Raw genomic sequence first — 21381 nt, forward strand, 5'->3', positions numbered from 1 at the left:
TTTTATTGTCAGTCATATATCACTTTGATATCGTCAGCATACGTCACTTATATATCGGCAAATGTTATCATTTTTGACCAAATGCCGATATCGGCAGTCGATATCATTTTGACTAATAAGTGATTTTTAATGATGTAAAAGTGATATCAAGCTGATATCAGTATGCTGCTGGGGTAGGTCGTATCAGTTATAAATGTGGAATGACAGTACTTTTACCACGAAAAATCTCCACAGTTAGCTAATAATGGCGTTACACGAGGTTATGTCTCACCAAAAATGTGAGGCTTTGAGGCACGAGAAAAATATCATAATGAAAGGGTGGGGCCAAATTTTCCATTGCAAATATCAAGAGATAAGTTCATCCTTTCAATTCTTAATATTACCAACATTTACTCTATTCTCATGACTTCCTTTTTTATTACAGATAGTAACCCCTGCCCCTTTTCAGCAAAAAATATCCTGACCACATTACTGTTGTTGCACTTTGTTTACAACTACAACAATTTCTAAACTGCAATGGCAGCAAATCCACAGAAGTAAAAAAAATATGAAATTAATTATATTTCAACATCCGTAGGCGGATCACCGTTAGTCCGTGTATATTATTGAACGCTAAACAACATCAATACTTGCATAAAATGAGCATGGATGCAAGCATAACTATCGCTAGGGCGCCATAAATCTTATCCCACCAGATAACAGAAGCTACCATTATAATTTCACTGTCATTAAGTCCTAAAACTAGAGTAGGATGCACATTAACACTTTCACCATGATCATAAAAACATAAATTCACTGCACAACTGTATCTAATAGGAATGTAATAATACAAGTTTTCAATTCGTGGTGGAGCGATATGTTTCCTCCTCTTTCTGTACTGACACAAAATTCTTCACTAAATATCTAAAGCCATCAATTAATTGCAAAGCGAGCTACGAAACCACCGAGGTTATACAATTTTAATTAAGTACAATAACACAATTAGTAAAAACTGATGGAACTATGCCTCCACGGCAACATGGCATGATATTATTTCGGTATTATGTGAAAAACATGAACCATTGATTTCCCGCGAAGATAAAAATAAAAATTTCCGTAAATAAATATCGGATGCTTTGCCGTATCCTCTTTAAAAACAAGAGAAAGGGCATGCATGGAAGAGTAAACAAAGCCGCCATTGCAGATACTGCAGTATTTCCGCTATCTATTTGCACCGCTAATTTATTCTTAGCGAATAACACATATTTTCAACTAAAAAACGAGGTCACTGAGATCTAAAACCACGAAAAAATTACCAAATTAACGTTAATAGAGCCATAAACTAACATCGGTAACCCACCGCATTTTGAGTACTTACCACTGCTTTGAAATAACTTTTATTTTCAGCTCAGCATTCCTTCCTGGTTTTCCTGTATCTTGTAGAATTATTAGACACATATCAAAAGCGCGATGCACGCACCATCTTCAAATTTAATAGCTTTTTAGCAATATAACACATCTTCCAAGTGATGAGCTTCGCTGGTTCACCATTGAAATGAATGCAACAGCAACGCGATACTGGGCGCGCGACAGGCTCGCAGCGCCACTCTGTAACGAACTAAAAAAATTGAATAACGTGGGAGGATTTTGGGACCAGCCAACCAACGACATAGCAGCCGAGTTGGAGGGGGCTGAGCGGGAATAGCAAGGTCGGTAAAAGGCTTTTACCGACCTTGGGGAATAGGAATCCAATTACCCAATTATTTCAGTGTGGAGTGGAGCCCGTAATGGCATGTTATGATCGCTGGGAGTCCCCCTCCGCTGTAAATGCAAAACGCAACTTCTCTCAGGATCCTTGGATCTTGCCCTTTCCTTTCTTGTGGGTAAATTGACGTTCACGTTCTATAAATAATGATTGTCTTTGCAAAAATAATTTTTTTTAGAATCTTAAAAAAAAAAACTGGGATTACTTACAGGATGAATTACGGACTTGGAGTGCATACGCGACTTGCTGTAAATGGAGTTTAAATTATGAGCTCTCAAGAAAAAAATTCTAGGAGGAAGAATTATATCCCAACTCTTTGATAATACCAGATGTGTATAAATATTTTTTTTTGACTGAATTGGATGAAAATGAGGTTCCTTCAAAATAAAGTTTAACTCTTATCCTTAACAGACATTGATTGAATAACCACTACACATTTCTCATTATTTCTTTCAATTACATACCTTTACATACTTACAGAGCCCCACCTTCCCTGCATCCCTCATCTTCCAGACCTGTTTTCTGGCTACATTTTTGCTATGTGAGGGTTACCAAATGGCAAAGAGGAACATGAGAGAAAAATGAAATGAAAGCATTTGTTTCAATTCTCTCTCTTTTTTAGAGCACAATAAAAATTTGTACACATCTTAAAAACTTCATTCACAAAGGTACCAGAGAAAAATTTTTATCATTACACCCTACCATACACAAAACTGCAATACAAATCTCTGGTTGATAGGCATGAGAATAGTTGAACATAAAATGAGTACATAGTGCTTCACAGAATATACATGTCGGATTAAAGGAGTTAGTAACCATAATAAACAACAAAAACTATAGAAATTCATAGCAGGTATGCCAAAATTGAGGAAGTTTGACAATGACTGGATTGTTCAACAACCACCTCATCTGGAGGTGGCACAGAGAAGTTTCTTACGGAAATTACTGTATTGTTTCTGATAAACCAATAACCTCAGCACAAATACAAATTAATAAGTAGAAAAATGCATTATACCAGATAAAGTCTACCCAATTCTTGGCACACTTATTCTTCATATAGGTGAGCACATTCATTCTTTCAAATGTCTGAACATCTTACACACATTTGGATATAACAACATGGCATTCAGTTTCAATAGTTGGTAATGTACATATGACTGTTCATCACTAGAAGACATCAAGGCAAATTTAGCAACTCCTAACCTTCCGACTCAAAGAGGTTGACACAGGATTCTGTTGAAGGCACCTTAGCGTTGAGTACTTTTAGCTATTTGTTCCTTGAGCACCAAGATACTTTGCCTCTGCTCAGGAGGGAGCATTGATATCTGGTCATCTGAGAGCTGCAAAACTTGCATGATGAGGGCAGCCTACATTTGGAAGAAAAATATTGATTCATAAATATTTAACACATGTATTATTATTAACAAAGTAAATAATTAAAATAAATCCAACTTATTAAACATAATCAATAACCTGGGCAATGTGAGATTTCACAAAACAGCAATGGGATATAGGTATGTAATAAGGAGATGAAAGGGAAGAATAATGAAAAGTTAAACATACTATCTCCATTCTTCCACTCTTTTCACAGTAAGAAAGAGAGAAAAATAAATGAACTTACTTCCACTAGCATAATCACATGTTACTTTCCTTCACCAGAGTTTTATGTTTATTGTATCTGCGTGTTACGCAAAAATGTTGCCTGCCGTACAACACGCAGTATGGCCCGTAAGGTGACGGAAGGGGGGAGAAGGGAAGAACTGTGGATTTGAGGGGAAGGACATTGATGGAACGGAGAGGGAGTGACAGTGGACTTGAGGGGAAGGCAGGTAACAGAGGGGGTATGAGGGGAAGGGCAGTGTGGGATAGTGTGTGCGGGTGGACGGTTGTAGAAGGAAGTATGGATAATAAAAGTGTGAAAATAAGTGTTTCTTGGTGTCATTACTAACATGCGTATCAAGAATGGCACGACTGCACAGCTTGCTCATGGGACTGTGTTCTGCAACAACTGCCTCCCATTCAACTTTGTGTGATTCAAAAGTTTTTGGAGATGTTTGTAATATGATTTTTAATGCGGCACAGCGATTGCATGCATTTTACTGATCCCAAATCCTTGATAATGTCTCCATACTTTGAGCAACACAAGGCCAATGATGTGTGGTTCCCAGAAATGAGCTCCAATATTGTTTCATGACATTTCATTAGCAAAATTACATCAAATGAGCAGATCTTATACATCTGTGAAATAGCACTGATAAAAAAAAAGTGAGAAAGTAAAGGTAAACATGGCAATTAATGGGCTTTATCCTTCATCTTCAGATATAATAAGTGCCTTTTATTGCGAGCGACTTTCCGAGATTTTTGAGTACTCATTAAACCAAACTTCCAAAGAACGTTCTTCGCAGCGGATGGGATATAGAGTGATGTAAGCTTATTCGCACAGAATTTGAATGATAATAAAGATATCCATAATAGATGCAGCCATATCTCTAAACAATTTAATATACTACATAAAAACCAACCTTCTCCTGGTCAGTGGCACCTCCTGCTGCAATAGAAGAAGGCATAATGGGCCGGGTCGGTCCAGCAGGAGTGACTGGCTCCCTTGGGGCTGGTGGAGGAACAGCGGCTAAGAACACATAAATAAACTCTTATGAACATCGACGAAACATAGCTGAAACAATGCTAACACAAACCGTTCTTGGAAAACATCTGTCCAAACATTTGAATCCTTAAACCTTGAGAATTACATAAAGAGTGTCAAAACCATAGTCAGTAGTAGAGTTGTATATTAAAGTGTGGAAATAACTATAATCATTTTACATTTTACCATGGATTTGAAGCCTCTTTAAACATGGAATACATGATGCTAAAATATTATAGTAAAATTAAACATAGGCTCCTGCGGATGTACTTTTTCATAATAGCTTCTAGTACCGAGATTCATTCCCCATTCAAGGTTAATATATAAAAATATTTTGCTCATTTCATAAGGTTTTCTCAAATATATAATGCAAGAAGAGAAAATCGAATGTAAAACGAATCTTAAAAGACATGCATGCTTTTAATGTGTTTGAATGAAGTCTCAATAGTTTTCTCTCCAAGGTGAGACACACATATGTATTTGACATATTTGCATATATATATGAATTTTTATTTTAAATATTTATGAATAACATAATACTTTGCTTTTATTCTCACCATTCTTATACACAATAAAATAAGGAAAACTCCACACATTAAATAAATATTGGAAAAAATAATTAAGCCATGGTATTATAAGTTATATGTCCAACCAGCTATCATCTCAATATGTTGAGTTCTCACACTTTAGAAGGTATAAAGATAAAAAAATAGTAAAATTTAAAATTTTTCTCTAGAATTTAGTGGGAGGAAAACATTTTAGGTCAACTTGCAAACAGCTGACAGCGAAACATTAGGAATAGAAAAAAATGACATGATCACAGCGAAGAGTGTAGAACTATGGACTCCATGAACTTAACAGGGTGGTTTGCAATTTATTTTATTGCCCAAATGGAAAGATTATTACTCCTGGAGTACATATTTCATGCTTTTAGATTTTATATGATGATATGTATCTATTTTTCGCGATTAAATGAAAAGTGAAAATTTTCAAGCGTACAAAAACGTGATGGCTAGGTATGAATGCTGGGAAAAGCCTGCGTGACTTCATTCTGGTTCCGGCTGCCGCTGTGTGAGGCCACCTTGGTGCGAGGCTATGAGTGCCGCTATGATACAGGCTGCTAGCAGGTAGCACTTGGCTTAAATAAGGATTATTAGTACCCTATCAAACGAAGGAAAATTTCCAACCATAGGAAATTTTAACAGGTGATTATTAAGAGATGTATCCCTGAGCTCTGTGCCTCGTCTAAACTGGGTTTTCTAAAACCAAATAATATGTACAGTAATGGTGGGTAATGAATCACAATCAATGCCTTTCGCTTTCTTCGATGAAGGAAACTAGCGTATTGGACATCTATGACTGGAAAATTGAGTCATAAGCATTTAAGTGATTCAATGCCATTTTTTGAGCTGCATTACCTCAAAAAATAGGTAATATATTATTAACAAATAAAATTTTAATTCCTCCAAATTCTGCCATTTACACAATTTTAATTATTTTGGCTGGTTAATATTATTAAAATGGCTAAATTTAGAATGACATAGAAAGAAAAATCAGCAAAATTTTGAGCAGACTAAATGGATAGTACACTTTCATCAAAAGTCTACCAATGCTATGTATATAATAAAAGCACAAACCTTTGCTGCGAGGATCAGATCTTGGCTCCACATATGCAGGGGATGCTTGTGGTCTTGGATCTCTGACAGGGAATCGATCAGGTGCTATCGCAGCAGCATTTCTTGGGTCTCTTGGAAAACTAGAAAAATTATGAAATTTCTACAGACATCCATTAAAAGAATCTAGAAATTCATCTGCCTCAAGGGCAGCATATTACCCCTCTATGACCAAATATGAAAGGAACTCACTCACACTCATGTCCATCATATTATTATGTTCTTGTTATTATGAGCTAGGTAAAAAAACTGTTAAGGCATTATTTTTATGAAATTCTGAGTAGAATTAACCAATGACGAAAGGCCATTAACAGCAATTACAGAATTTAGAACACATTTATTAACCACAAAGATCATAAGGTAACATTGTCAATGAAATATTTTGCCCACAATCATATGCTGCCATTTCTATAAATGTACCTTACTGCAAAACCCATTAATCCAATAAACACAAAAAATCACTACATTCAAGAATTTTATTTTATATTCCTTCAACTCACGATTCAAACAAATTTAGGCATAACATTAGACACTGGAAGCCAGTACCATTTATACCAATGACGAGAATATTTTGCTTGACAAATAAGGAGACACATCTAGACGAATGTACTAATTAAAATAAAATTCCATGGTTTTGCCTTCAATGCATAGAGGAACTTCTTTATCTACATTTCAAGGTTAATTTTTTTTTCTACTCACTAATGTCTGGATTTTCATGAACAAGGAAAAAAAGCTTTCATTCATGCAAATGGGAAAACATAATTCCATGTCTAACGTAAATCAGTGAATTAAATGACATCCTAACAACCACCAATCATGGAAAGCCATTCTCCATCCACAAAAACAAGACTTCAACATTCATTAATGTAATCAAAACTCAATTGTGTTAACTAGAAAATATGCACTATGGGTGTTCCGGTCAAAGTTCCAATATTCATGAGAATTTTATGATAATACTAAAGTAATGAGTGTCGTCAATAAGATATTTCATCAATTAACTGTAGATAAACAAACATCGAGTGTTGCAGAATGTCTACAACCAAGTTAGGAAAAAAGAATCAATGTGATTAAGATGTCCCCACTTGATTATAGCCACAGAATTCAAAATGACGAACATAGTCCCAAGAGTTGTAACTGCTGGTTGCCTGAAAGAAGTCACAGCATGTTCTCAAGAGGATGCAGTTGCTTCACACCCTTAAAGTGACTGGAAACATGAGTAGAAGAAGCTCTCTAAACCCTTTGTCAAGCACAATCGAGTGAGATCTTAAAGTACTAAGTTCACCCAATGTGAAATAGATTTTATTCCCATTACGTTGGAATCTGCAGGATTATATGTTGATGAAGTCTCAATAGTTTTCTCTCCAGAGTGAGACACACATATTCGACGTTATATGAAAATTTGACTTTTGCCTGACTTCAAGGAAGCAAAATTAGCCAATAATTGGAATACTGAAAATATGTTTCTATAAAAACAATGGAAACTAGCCTTCATGAAATGCCTCTTAACTAGCAGGACGTACATAATACTTTCTCATGGTATTTCTAGAGCTATGCACCGTACTATTTTTAACTTCTATTCTTATTTGAAGTGTAGTGAGTATTGATGGGAGAAGTTTAGAGCTATGCATGTATCTTTTGCCCATTATTACATACTCCCATTTCTATAAATGTATCTTATTGCAAAACCCATGGCATAAAAAGAAAAAAAAATTACCATATTCATTGGCATTCAAGAATTAAAAAAATTAAAAACTATATAATTATCCAAGAATGTAATTTGCCCCAATTAGATGAGGCTCAATAATCCATCTATAAAGTTGGTAAAACTACAGCTCACATGCTGACACTCAAGGAAAAAAAAACACAACAGGCATTGTCACAGGCGGACACTCCTCAATACCTCATCCAAAAGATGTCTCATTCAATTATTCTCAACATGACAGTGAAGAACACCAAAAAATATCCCAGATGGAAACTGCAGTGATCTAGAACTGAAGTCTACTGCATAAACAGTATAGTTAACTAGTATCCAAATACGAGCTGTCAATATGTGAATAAGTGAAGAATATCAAGTTGCCAGAATTCAATGCATTGGGCTAGTTTTAGCTGGAAGCTGTATGCAAAAAAAGGCCAATTTTTCAGGGGACAGGCTTAATTCCCAGTGTTCCAGGCTAACGGCAATCCAGAAAATCCAAAACCCTGTGGGATTATCTGATTAATTCCACCCAAAATAATGTAAGATTTGCACTTCAAGAATTTATGCCTAAAATAAGGATTGCAAGGAGGATCGGACAGTATTCTATGGTTAGCACATGCTAACAGGGGGAATATCTGAAAGTGGGGAAATCACAACTATGTTTTTCATTCTTAAGAGGTAAAAATAGTGCATAGGCACAAATTTTGCTGCACTGATATTTTTTCAGAAAATACGTTCTGTCCACTGGGAGTGGAAACACAAACATATATGTAGCTCATGGGAGGAGAATCAAATGTGCAATTATTTTATGCTTTATGCATTGAGATGTTTTGTGTAAAGAGATTTGTTATGGGAGTTTTACAATATGCAGGTACTACAGAAGAAAGATGCAAAAACATTATTGAAAGAAAACGTTTCCAGAAGTGACGCCTATAGTACATCAAGTTAAATTATCACAGATAAACATCACAATTATATACAGTTACATGCAAACTAAAACTATTGAAAAAAACTCACCCCTCAGCATTTTCCAAATGCTGAATTCTGCATGAAAAGTAAGAAATTGGTCATAACAAACAATATTTAAAGAGATTTAATGACTCTCTTATCGGTTTAAAACTGGAAAATAGATATTGCTTATCAATTGTTACAATTCAATTGAATTTCTCAAACAATTAATAGTTTCAGGAATGATGGAGTGAAATTGCTTCATATATAAGAAAAGAACTTTGTTAATAGCACATATTCAATTTATACCACCTGTTTTCATTGCTTTGCTACATCATCTGGTCTATATGCAAAATTGAAAAAAGTTTTTTCTTTAACGACTTCTTAAAAAATTAGATTGAAGAGGAATACTGAAAAATCAGAAAAAGGTAAATTTCCAGGATACCACATGCAATTCTGCAAAACCCATTTAAAACTTCAATTTATATCCAATAAGTAGAGCTTAACAATTGATTGACGGACATTAAAACAAAGGCCATTCAAATTTCTAGGCACTAAAAATTGGTCCCATCCAATTTGAAATTGCATTCACAGGGATTATTGGATTAATAAAATGGTGCATATTGAATGTACAATCCTGAAATGAAATACATTTTTTCGAAATTTTTACTGCACCTGCAAGACTGCAATGCTATATCATTCAACCACCTTCACAGAATGTGCACTGATTGCATTTTCATGCATATTCAAAGGATAACTATTAGTAAACTATTAGCATTATCAGAAAGTCACTATAACAGTGATTAAAACTGAAGGTCATTTCAGACAGGTGAGGGTAGCTTACCCCATACTAAACCATAGGCATGTGGGTTTCACTCATCAAGGGTGAAGGGGCCAGTTCCCTTCTCTAGGCCACCTCACATTTCAAGGATTTAATTTTTGGGGTGAGTGAATGATCCATGACTTTTAACTTCCCTCCATTGGATACCCTGATCAGGAGCCTAGACCTTACCCTCCTAGCCTACTTTGGTCTTAATTTTGACTTAGCAATGTTTAAACGTCCCAAATTCTATGCAGAAAGAGACATTGATACATTAGATTCTGTAGAAACCATACCGTTTTTATCTTGATTTAATCCTCCCACAATTTTTTGAGGATCTACTTATGGAAATAATAACTCACAGGTACATTGACACAGTTCCCTTTTCTCTAAAATTCCTTATCTACCAGAGATTTTGAGAAAAATGGGGTGGACTTAACCCATTTCTTCCCAACGTTGCGTGAACGCAACGCAAACTTTGAGATTTTTTTTCTCCGTATTTATTATAGATAAGTTGTTAATATTTTTAACATAGGTAGTTCAATGCTTTCTAAAACGTTATGAATTTTTTCATGGAAGGAATTTAATAACTTTTGTTTTTACAATGGCCTTTTCACTTATATGTAAGTCAATATTTTAGGTTATCTTCTAAGTTTACATATTATGTTAAATCTGAGGCACTCCATGATTATATCTCTCTGCAAATACAATGATGCATTTGTATTCTAGGCCATTGAAACAAATTGGGTGAATTTGACCAAGTGGTTTTCAAATTATTTAAGAATAAAGCAAGTGTTGCGTTCACGCAACGTTGGGAGGACCCCGGAATTCTAGGGAAACGGCACGCCGCGGCGGTAGTCGTGTAGAGCGTTTCTTTTTGGACTGAAAAATGAAATGCTTAACAAGAATATGTTACCTTTTTATGGTAAAACTTTAGTTTCAGGCAATTGTACAGTATTTTAGTCCTAAATATACATCTACATAAGTGTTGAAGGGTCTTTACTAGGATGTTTGGCAGGTGGTGAGTTTTCACTGAGTTGTGACTGTTTAATATTTTTAACTTCACGTATCGAGCAAGATTAAATCAGCGTTTACTTGTGCTATAGTGGAAAATTACTGTGACCTAAACAAAGGATGCATAAAAACTTTGCTATAGAGTTGTCCAGAAAATATAATGATTTCTGTAGGCGTCTGCAATTTCAAGATATACAGGCATCCTAAGGTAAGAACGATCTGCTTACCACAGTTGACAAGTATGCAAAAAGGAAGTGAGTATGTGAGGGTTAGCAAATAGATCGTAAATTCGTATTTACGTGATGTTGTTGACTAGGGTCCAAAGGGAAGGTGGTGGGAGGGTAAAAAGCATAGTTAGGCTGGGCGGGGATAACCCGGCACCAATGGGTCTTCGTGCACAGCGGGGGCTGGCGAGTGAGCAAAAGGAATGGAGAGATAAGAGGGATCACATTATCGCAGTATTTTCTGAGAAATTCATGCCCACTGGCCGCTGACGATAATGAGCTGGTAAGGCTCCAAATGAGGGTGCAGGTCATTTCGAAGGAAATATTTTGAGAACTATGAGTGACTATGAATGCACAGAGATTCCAAGAAAAATATTTCTTGGTATATTGACTCAGGTAAAGGGCTATCTGGGTATTACGGTATATAGAAGGGGCGATGTTCCGTTCCACCTGCTTTTACTATATCTGTGGTTGTCTGTTGAACAATCTTTCCCTCCAAATAACCTGAACTCACATTTGCAGCCTAAGTTGTTCACTATCGCCAGTGATCATAGTGCGTGAAATTCTCAGAAATATTCCAATAGCGTGGTATTTCTTCCTTTCTAATGTTTAGTGGTTATTACACCTTAGCATAAAATATTACTGGAGTTAGGACGCGTTCCTAATGTGCGTCAAACGATGTCCCGGAAGCGTTTTGTTGAACCTAAAATGTTCTTACACCTGACTGGTAACAGAAGTTTGAACCAGGGGGATAAGTTTTCTAAGATACGTCCATACTTTGCGAGTTCAACCAAATATTTTTACGGATTGATACAATTTCTCTTAAATTATCTTTTGACGAGAAGATGATGCCATATTTTGGTGAAAGTGAAGGAGCAATGGGAAGGAGCATTATCAATAGCAGACACTTTGTTTCTTCCGCGATATAAAAATTCCTATTATTTGACCGGTTTCTTTATATTCTCTGTACTTTATAATGGTGTAATAGCCGAATCCGGTCAAATAGTATACATTTTTATAAATACTTTGTGGAAGTCACAAAGTGCCTGTTATTGATATATGGACCTTCTACCACGTACAAGCTTCAAGTTTCGATTTGAGCAACTACACTTTTAGTCACTAAACTTGCCATAACATAGGACATAACGGAATAAATAGTTTGCGAAATACAGTAAGGAAAGACAAGGTTGGCCACAATATTGTTCGTGACGAAAAAATTCACGACGACCATGCCGAGTTTGTAGCTGCCAGATGTTTAGTGATTACCAAAAGTGCAATATTCATTTACATACTGATTGGTACTCTAAATCTCATGAACAATACCAAATTTAATCAATATTTTGGGTTGATTATGTATTTGGGTTACAATAAAAGCGAGTTATTTGCAAAAATAATAGAGTTCCGTAAAATAAGCCAAACGGCTCATTTGACCCGGGGAACTCCCAACGTTGCGTATACGCAACATTTCACCAACCGCAAACTAAAAACAATAAAAATATAAAAATCGATAATTTGCCTTATTTGGGTCTATTTTATTGCTAACTCATCAAAATATTTGGAATTTTTAAGTTATTAACATGCTTGGGATTTAATGGGTTAATTGAAGTGTAGGGTAAATTTAATAAACCCTCTCACGAATACATTACATTTATCATTCAGCTTATACCTGCATAATATTAAATTGGACAGAAAGCTCAAAATATGAATGGCTTGGTACCAGGCCTTGGGAAATGAAACCAAGAGAGAAAATTTTTAAGAGCACTCAGTTCTAGATTTATACACCACTAAAAAATCAACCATCAACTTACTGCTCAGTAGGAACTTCTCTTTCCCTAGGATCCCTTAAAGCCACAGGAGGAACAATTGGTGGAGCCACAGGCAAGGCAGCTACAGGAACAGGATGCAAAGATCTAAGGTCTTGGTCCATTAGTATGGCTCTTGGGTCCATCTGTCTCAAATCAAGGTCTTGAGCTGACAGGTAAACGATAAAAATTATCCCTGAATGTATATAACAGAAAGTTTAATTGGACTGGCATAAATTATGCCACTGTTTTCAAGAAAATTCCATTTGGGCCAGTTCTAAATTTAACAAAACTTAAATAAATGGTCTATTTTAGACTGCATTTTGTAGTCTTCTATATTTACTTTATTTTCCCTAGAATGCTGAAACTTCATAGCATCATTAGGATATTTTAAGACTCTTCTGGTTTGAATTAAAAGCAAGAAATATTTGTTAATGTTCTGGTAGTATTTAGCATAAACTATGATAAAATAATGATTTAAACTGCGGGGAGAAATACATTGAAAAACAACTAATATTTATGAGTAAATAAAAAACTATTTTAATTTCATAAGAACATGATACGAGGGATTGCTGACTTCAGATAATGGAAAGGTGGTAAAGGATATTTAAAGTTCTTTTAAGAGTAAAAAGACATAAAAATTTCTCACAAGTCTTGGAAAGTGGTACAATGCAACATGAAAAGGACTGGATTACTGGCTGAGGAAGTGAAGCATTATCTTATGGTCAGTTAATTTAACATCAGATAATCATTACCACGATGTATATGAATCAGCTATATCCCAAACAGCAAAATCAATTCTCAGATGAATAGTTAAAAATTCAATCATAGCTATGCATACTATCAATCTTGATCATGAAATTTATTTCTGCATAAAGATCATATGCTGCAAATCATTATATAGCGCATATTTGAATTTTTCCTCAAATAATGACCAGTGACTGAGATAATAGACTCAAATAATGAGTGTGACTACTTTGAGGGCGACCAAACACCTATCGAATGAAAATTCATGCAATCAACAAACCAGGATATGATTCTCCATATTGAAACCCTATGATTCAATTAGTTTATAAATTTGAGTTCCTTTGGCTTCGTATATATGATTTTCCTAATTAGAAATGGAAAGGAATTCCAAAAATATATGGACAATGGAGGATTTTGGAAAGTCTGCACAAGGAATATTTTTGAATTGCAGGGTTTTCAATAGTTTAATGATGAGATTAACACAATTGTAGTATCCAGCAGCCATTGCTACGCGTGAGCTGGCACATAGGCATGCTAGTCCAAAGTGCAAGTCTACGAGATGACCTGCTCGTGATCGGTGGATGTCGGTCCAGGGGTAGTTAAGAGGGTTTTTTGGACCTTCCCTTGAGGAAGATTAAAAGGGTATGCCTAGCTTGGCTTGGGGCTGAGTTGTGGCGTGGTGACTGGCTGAGCTGGAACGGCCAGGAGGCTGGGGACATTTATTTATGTCACACCAAAAACAGCACTCAGGCCTTTACAAACAAAATAAATTATATAAATATAATAATTAACAGACATATTTGTTCATTCGTAAAGGGAATAAAGTCACTGCTTTTTTTATATTCAGAGTGACTCTTTTTATTTCCGGCACCAGATCCTTCCATTCGAGAGACGTTCGTATTGTCGCTAATATCTCGTTCGAAGACGAGCGGGATACGACACAATGTAATAAAATATAATAACAAAAATGTTTTACCAGCTGCAGGTATCCTGGCTGGAGCAGGTACTGGAGGAACTGCAGGAGCTGTGAGACTCACAGGAGGAACACCAATAACTGGCCTTGGTGGCTGCGGGACAACAGCTGGAGCCCTCACTGGCAGGGGTACTGGTGCAGGGACAGGCGCGATGGTAGTGGGTATTGGCACAGTGGAGCTTGCAGTAACTGCAGCTGCTTTCTCTGGAGGAAGGTACAGTGCAGTCTGTGCTGGAGGTGCCTTATGTAGCATGCTCTGAAAATTAAAATTACAACTTATAAACAAATGAAAATGGTTCAGAAAAGAAGAATGATCGTAGGCTTTCCCTGCGTATAGAATTGTGGAAGGTTACACAGGATTTCCACCGGGTCAGGTTCTCCGACTCCATCTCGGCCGACGTTTCGATGGACAACTAAGTAAGTTTATTGCCTCGTAAAATGGGAAGTTAGAATACAGTTCGAGAACATCTGCTATAGAACAACTGCTGTGTAGCAGGGCGGGTTACAGACCAATTTTTGACGCCCTCTTTTTGGAAGTCAACACATTCGAAGGTATTCATAAATCGTTTTTCTTCTGACAAAAAAAATGGTGCGGTCAATGATGTAAGCATCTGACAGTCCCACTTTCACAGAATGGTGATAGTCCTTGATCTGCTCCACTATGTTTGGCACATTTTGATACACGAAGGTGATGTCACCACTTCTATGCAAAGTGACTTGGAAGGTGAAGTCCCCTTCATTTTGACGCTCCTGGAGGACCACCTTCTCCCATTGCACAGTAAAATCAGTTCCATTGTCATGGTACATAATTAAGGAGCCATTTGAGATTCTTGTATCAAAGTTGGCCATGAGAGGTGCAATGTACCGCGTTGCTGCAAGCCAGGAATGGACGTATTCTCCCATGTATAGAAATCCTCCTGTTGCTATTGTAACATTCCAAACTAAGTCAAATAAAAGTTGTACAGTTGATGCACGCCTATATGACTTAGACAGCATTTCATTGACTCTGACTCCATCTTTCTGCATTAGGTCGACCCAATATGAGTGGCCATTTTCTGGATCAACAATGAAAGAGCTATTGTAGTATTGGTGGTGATCCTCTTCCGTCTTCGTAATGTTGTGCTGTGCCAATGTTTTGTTGTTGACCTCTTCCGGGAACACCCATTGATCCCCAGAATATTCCGTTTTATTTGGAGCTACAGTCGTAGAAGTAGGAACTTTTGTAGGAGGAACAGCAGCAACTGATGGTTGGGGTTCCTTATCAGCATCTTTACTTGGAATACTTACATTTGCCCCAACTGGATTAATTATAGCAGGCTCTGCTGAGGGTCGTGGACGAGGCTTATGCAAGATCTTCTTTGAATCTGCAGATGAAGACTCATTGGAAGATACTGAGCTACTTGGAGGGACTTTTTTCGGGCTGCTACTCCTATTGGTTTTAGTGTTTTCTGCCAAAGTGTCAGACTCTTCAAAGTTCTCCAATGGACTTCTTCTGTATCGCGGCCTATATAGAGGCTCCAAGTACAGTGAGTCCTCGTTTAACGTGACTTACCGTTCCTGAAAAATGTGATGATAAACAAAATGACGATAACCGAAGCATAATATCCCATAAGAAACAATGTAAAAAGTGAATATCGGCTCCTAGACCTCACAGTTCCTACGCGCAAAAAATGTTAGCGTATCATATCAGGGGCATTTTTTACAGTGGGAATGCCAAACTATCGCATGAATACGAGTTCCTGTCTTCATCGACGACAATAGCAGCAGTGACGAAAATCCTTCTCCATTTTTGTATCTTCCAGCATTTGCTTTTCGGCTTCGCTATGGTGGTCGCCCGGGCGAGCGTCGCCTGGGCATTATCATCGCTGAAACATCGCCACAGTTACAGGAACCAAAATTATTGTGAACTCGGCAAAAAAAATGACGACAAAATCATTGAGTTCTACACGGAAAAATGCCTTGAAATCACTTTTTAGGTTCCTGAAAACCATTATGTCAAGTAAAACCTTGCGCAACTACGTAAGAATTCATTTTTCAGAAATTTTTGCTAAAACCGTAATCGCAATTAAGAATAAACACACCGTTTTACACTTTGCTTAGACTGACTGTATTACCGCCCACAAAACGAACAACCTGCAACGCCCGCTGCTTCGCCTTTTTTTTTCCCGCGCGAAATTTAAAAGACTTGACGTTATCGCGAAGCGTAGGTGCGATAAACGAATGACGGTCTCAACATTTTCGTGACGTTATCGCGAAATAACGTTAAACGGGGTGACGTAGAACGAGGACTCACTGTATATGTTCAAACTATGTGAGGTCAATGGACTGTCCACTTCATACAGGAGGTATTCATGGCCTTTATCAGAAGAGCAGGAGGGAAATCCAATTAAAATGGTAAAAAAACACGAGCAATTACGACAACCACAGTGTTACATTCAATGCCATTGTGCTTCCTTAGTTTACTTAGTTACTACAACTTAGTTGTCCATCGAAACGTCGGCCGAGATGGAGTTGGAGAACCTGACCTGGTGGAATCCTGTGTAACCTTCCACAATGGTTTAGAAATGATTGTAATACAATATGATATATGCCATAATATCATGGTATGGTATTTGGACGAGGCGACCAACAGCTTAAGTCATTTGCGCCATGAGGGATGCGTAGGCAAGGAAGGGTGGAGAGAACCCAGCATCAGCATTAGCCTGCTCTCAACAAAAGGCGCCAAAGGGACCATGGCTAAATGTCCCATCCGACGGAAAGAGCTGCACTTGAAATGCCCTCAACACAATATTCAAGCAAGGATCGGGTAGTCTCTGAAAAATCTCTGCCACCACCGGTATTTGAACCCGAGCCCATAGGTTGGGAAGCCAGCACTCTAGCCACCACACCAACCTGATCCCCTTAATAATATCATAAGAAATAATTTTGACAAACATTAATTTTGATAGAGTGGATACCCCCTTTATGATGCTGGCTTATCTGCTCCCAACGAGTACTAATAAAATACACTTAGTATGCAAAAGGAACCAGCAAACAAAACCAATAGAAAGGGAAATTAGTTTCCATGTGTACATCTGCCAATATTAGTTAAATGAAACGAGTTGTATCAGCTTTCATTTATCGCACTGAAACCATCCCACACCATGTATAACGACTGGCTATACTATATGTGATGTAACTAATACTTACCGCAGCAGTGTGCGGATCAAGTACTTTCATTACCACCAAAGCTTGCAGGAGGGCATATGCTAACTGAGGATTCTGAAGTAACATCTGATGTGCCTCTGTGGGGTTATTCTGCAAAAATCAAAATAACAGAACTGCATCAGGTGTTTGAGGAGGTGTTTTAAATGCCTGGAAGTTATACAAACAATACATAATACTAAATCTTCAAAATATTTATGATATCTTTCTTAGGCACAGTCGCACCTGTTTTTTGACTTTGTAATGCAACTAGAGGATTCCCTAAAAAGCATTCTGGATATGCATGCATATATATTAAAAGCTAACACCTGAAAACAAATTTAAATTGCTGAATTATGACCTTGGGGCATTTACTGAAATAAATACAATAAAATAATGAAATAAAACAGAAATATATAACTGAAAGACTAAACCCTGAGTTTCATACTCAATTATCTCCAGTCCTCGCATCACTGATTTTTTTTCGAAATGTGATCAACATGAAAATTTCTAAGAAACACTGAGAGAAATTTATCAATCAGATGACATGATTTTTCATCAAGCGAGTACAGCACCTGGCTTCAGGACTATCTTACCTGAATGCATAACCTCATCTGCTTCATGAGTTCATACATTTGCTCTGGGGGAAGTGAGGCCACTGCTTTGCTAATGGCCTCTGGAGCTTTTTCAGGGGCCACTGGATCACCATATGGATTTTCCACCACTGGACCCTGCAATAAGCCTGAGGAAATGAAAAAGTGATAATTATGAAAAGAAATCATGTAGACAAGTGGCTACAGACCATATCACAAGTGAATCTTCCCCTCCATCTGAATTATTTTCAAACACATGATAACTGACAATACATCAACATATTTTCAGAATGATGAAATGACCGATGTATGGAAAATAGGAATACAGAAATCCACATAAATATTTCAGAATATTTTAAAGGCCTGGTTACACGGTGTATTAACACATACAAGTTAATGTACATTTGCGTGAATGATTTAGGTGGACCAGAATGGAACATGTACGAATGCATGAACCAAATTAGAACAGGTTCTATTTTCCGTGCATGCATTCACACAAGTTGGGTGGTTACACGGTGCATTTTGGTGTTCATTCTTGTGTTCATACATTTAAACATTAAAATGTATGTGCTAATGTATCGTGTAACCAGGCCTTTACAGGAGGTATGAGTAAAGAAGCAAGGAATGATAAAAATACCAACTCCTTATAAAATTATGGTCAACCCTTTATAATATTATGCATTTCAATTTTTAAAAACCGGGCATGGATAAAGATCAGAAGCTAGGATAATAGATATTGAGGAAAAAATTATGTGAAGACAATGACAATTTTGGATACGCTATTTAAAAATAAATGTATTAATTTACTAAATTTATATTTATATCCAGAGAGCACTACAATGACTTCTAAAGCAAGTATAGGACGTGGAATGAAGTCCAAAATCCAAAATAATCTCAGTGAAAATCAAATTGATATTACCGTTTGAAACATACCAGTTTCTTCAACAACAAAATGTAAATTAAAGAAAGAATACTAATAAATAGGTGAAAGGCAGAAAAAAACAAAACAAAAATAAACCACACACAAAAAATACGAGATCACAAATTTAAGTAAACTTATACCACAAATACCTCTTTAATCGATTCATATAACCATCTACAGTCATATCAAATCGATGAACTTCATATTCTACATCCAACATTTCGAGAGCCTCGAGGTAGGAAAGACTACTTACTTCAAACAGATAAATACACCTGCAGAATTGACCTAATGGCTAAAATAACAGAGAACAATCTCCACAAAGAGAGCAACACAATATCAGAATCTTACTCTCCAAATTCAACCGTAAAATGAGTGAAAAACGGCTAAAATTTAGTGGTAATATCTTACTTTGCATTTCCATTCTCGACTTCTCCGTACAAGCATTATCCACTCTTAACGTTCTTCCACCAATTTCGTAGCCATTCAGATTACGCATTGCACTCAAAGCAGTTTCTTGATCCTTGTATTCACAGAAACCATAACCTTTCGGCTTCCCAGTTTCCCTGTCATACACGAGCCTGAAAAAAACTTGTTTATTAATTCTGAAGGAAAAAGACATTATTGGGAGTGAAAAACGCGATTTCAATGAACTTACTTGAATGAAAGAACAGGTCCAACTTCACTAAAAATGTCTTTAAGCTTTTCTTCGGTAGCTTCATACGGAATGTTTCCCACTGAAAAGGAGTGAAAACAAATTAGAAAAGGGTATACTTTCCCAAAATTGCGAATAAACATTACTGTTAGTGTATTTACCAAACACCGATCTCAAGGATTTATCCATCAACGACTGATCTGCCATTTTTATTATTATTTTGACAAATATTAATAAGAAATTTGCCAACAAATGCAACAGTCCGCCGCAGTCCGCACAGACCGTGTTTTCGTGAGTTTTGTTTGGAGCTTTCGAGCTCCTGCCATCTGATGGCGACTGGATGGAGTAATCTTGAGAAGTGAATTTCGCAAAGCAAAGACGTTAAAGGCGCGCATTATGTCTTATCCTTTGAGTTGCACAACAGATTTTTTATAGAGAACACGACTTTTAAGTGGAAAAGAATCAGTGTTATTGTAAAAAAGAAAGCAGTTTATAGCGTAATTTCACGAAATTTACAAATGTTGTCTCAAGAATGACAGAAGTCGAAATGATGTGTCGATTACCATGGTTGACGGAAGACGCTGTAAATTAATAGAGGTAAAAGTACACTCATAGAGATACCAATTTCGCTAACACGCTTAAAATGTGTTAAAATAACTTTCATTCCACAGCAGGTGATTCCTTGCCAATTGATATGTGTGGTACGTAGGTAAAGATAGATTGAAGGGGTATTCCCTACACCCTTAGCCCCCTTTACTGGCAGAGACCTGTACCTGGGGCGCAGTTAATTTTGGTTCTAGGGCGTGAAGAGAAGGCCCTCAACGATGCCAGTCATCACAGCGCGGAATTTTGCATGATACCGTGGGAATCAATTTTAAGAAGAGCGCATGTGAGTGATCGAAAGCGGAAGCCAATGCCTAAACAAAACTATGTTTTAAATCAAAGCCTCACACCTCATCTTCAACTTGCAAATTTAATTTACAGGGACTACTTTGTTCGATCAAATGTAATTATTCGTTACAAAAAGTGTATCCGCGAAATTGAAGAATCAGCGTTCTTTCAGGCGACGTGACGGGAAGGTTGGGGTGTTGGTGGACCATTCCCACTGGAACGGGCACATTTCGATTTATTTTGTGACGTATTACTTGCTAGAAAATTACTCTCTTACATGGCCATTTTTCATAGAGTAAACCTTCATTTTAAACAGGGTGAACTTTTTTTCAACAGTTACCTGAATTTCAAATGTAAAACTGTTAACAATGAACCGCGATACATCTGTTGAGGACACCACAAGCCCAAGGAACTCCATTTGTCATCTGATACTCCTGTTTTCGATGTAGTTACATTTCATAATCTACGAATAAACAACGGCGAATTTAACTTCCAGCATCATACAAACGATATACGCAGCTGATTTAATGAAATAAATGGCTTTCCTTTGCGTGAGAATCGAAATCATAATGCCAGTGCATACAATCCGCATAACAATCAAGTACCCTCATACCCCCCCAGAAACATGTTTATGACTACGTGCCCGCCAATGACAAAATATTGAGGTTAATTTTCCATATTTGAAATACAGGAAAATGCCGACGAGGGTATATTCTATACACTTGCTTGGTGATGTTTTTTGCTAATACGCCTGATCGGCATTTGAGAGATTCGGGTTCGAATCCCGGCTAAGTCAAATATTTTTTCATGGCGAACTTCATCCTTCGGTGTATTTAACTTTGCACCCGTGCGCGT

The 21381-nt window shown here is 36.9% G+C and overlaps 1 protein-coding gene across 2 annotated transcripts; it reads right to left on the reverse strand.

Annotated features, from left to right (window-relative positions):
- Positions 1-2339: 2339 nt before the first annotated feature.
- Positions 2340-19960, reverse strand: LOC124168010 (cleavage stimulation factor subunit 2 tau variant). Of its 2 annotated transcripts, XM_046546087.1 has the most exons (11): positions 19797-19960; positions 19639-19717; positions 19392-19561; positions 18065-18210; positions 17475-17582; positions 14289-14541; positions 12572-12734; positions 8775-8801; positions 6026-6144; positions 4267-4373; positions 2340-3111 (listed from the first exon to the last, which is right to left on the reverse strand). In XM_046546087.1, the coding sequence occupies exons 1-11, from the start codon at positions 19840-19842 to the stop codon at positions 2992-2994; spliced, it is 1338 nt and encodes a 445-aa protein (XP_046402043.1). In that variant the 5' UTR covers positions 19843-19960; the 3' UTR covers positions 2340-2991. The 2 variants fall into 2 exon arrangements, with proteins under 2 accessions (XP_046402043.1, XP_046402044.1); XM_046546088.1 differs by lacking the exon at positions 8775-8801 and having other exon boundaries at positions 19797-19959.
- Positions 19961-21381: the final 1421 nt, after the last annotated feature.

The sequence above is a fragment of the Ischnura elegans genome, chromosome 11 (assembly GCF_921293095.1).
Source record: "Ischnura elegans chromosome 11, ioIscEleg1.1, whole genome shotgun sequence".
Classification (NCBI taxonomy): domain Eukaryota; kingdom Metazoa; phylum Arthropoda; class Insecta; order Odonata; family Coenagrionidae; genus Ischnura; species Ischnura elegans.

Coding starts and splice junctions, on each gene's coding strand:
- LOC124168010 (XM_046546087.1), bottom strand. CDS start 19,842: ATGGCAGATCAGTCGTTGATGGATAAATCCTTGAGATCGGTGTTTG. Junction 18,211..19,391: donor GTCGAGAATGGAAATGCAAA/GTAAGATATTAC, acceptor TCATTTCCTCAG/GCTTATTGCAGGGTCCAGTG. Junction 17,583..18,064: donor AGATGAGGTTATGCATTCAG/GTAAGATAGTCC, acceptor TGATTTTTGCAG/AATAACCCCACAGAGGCACA.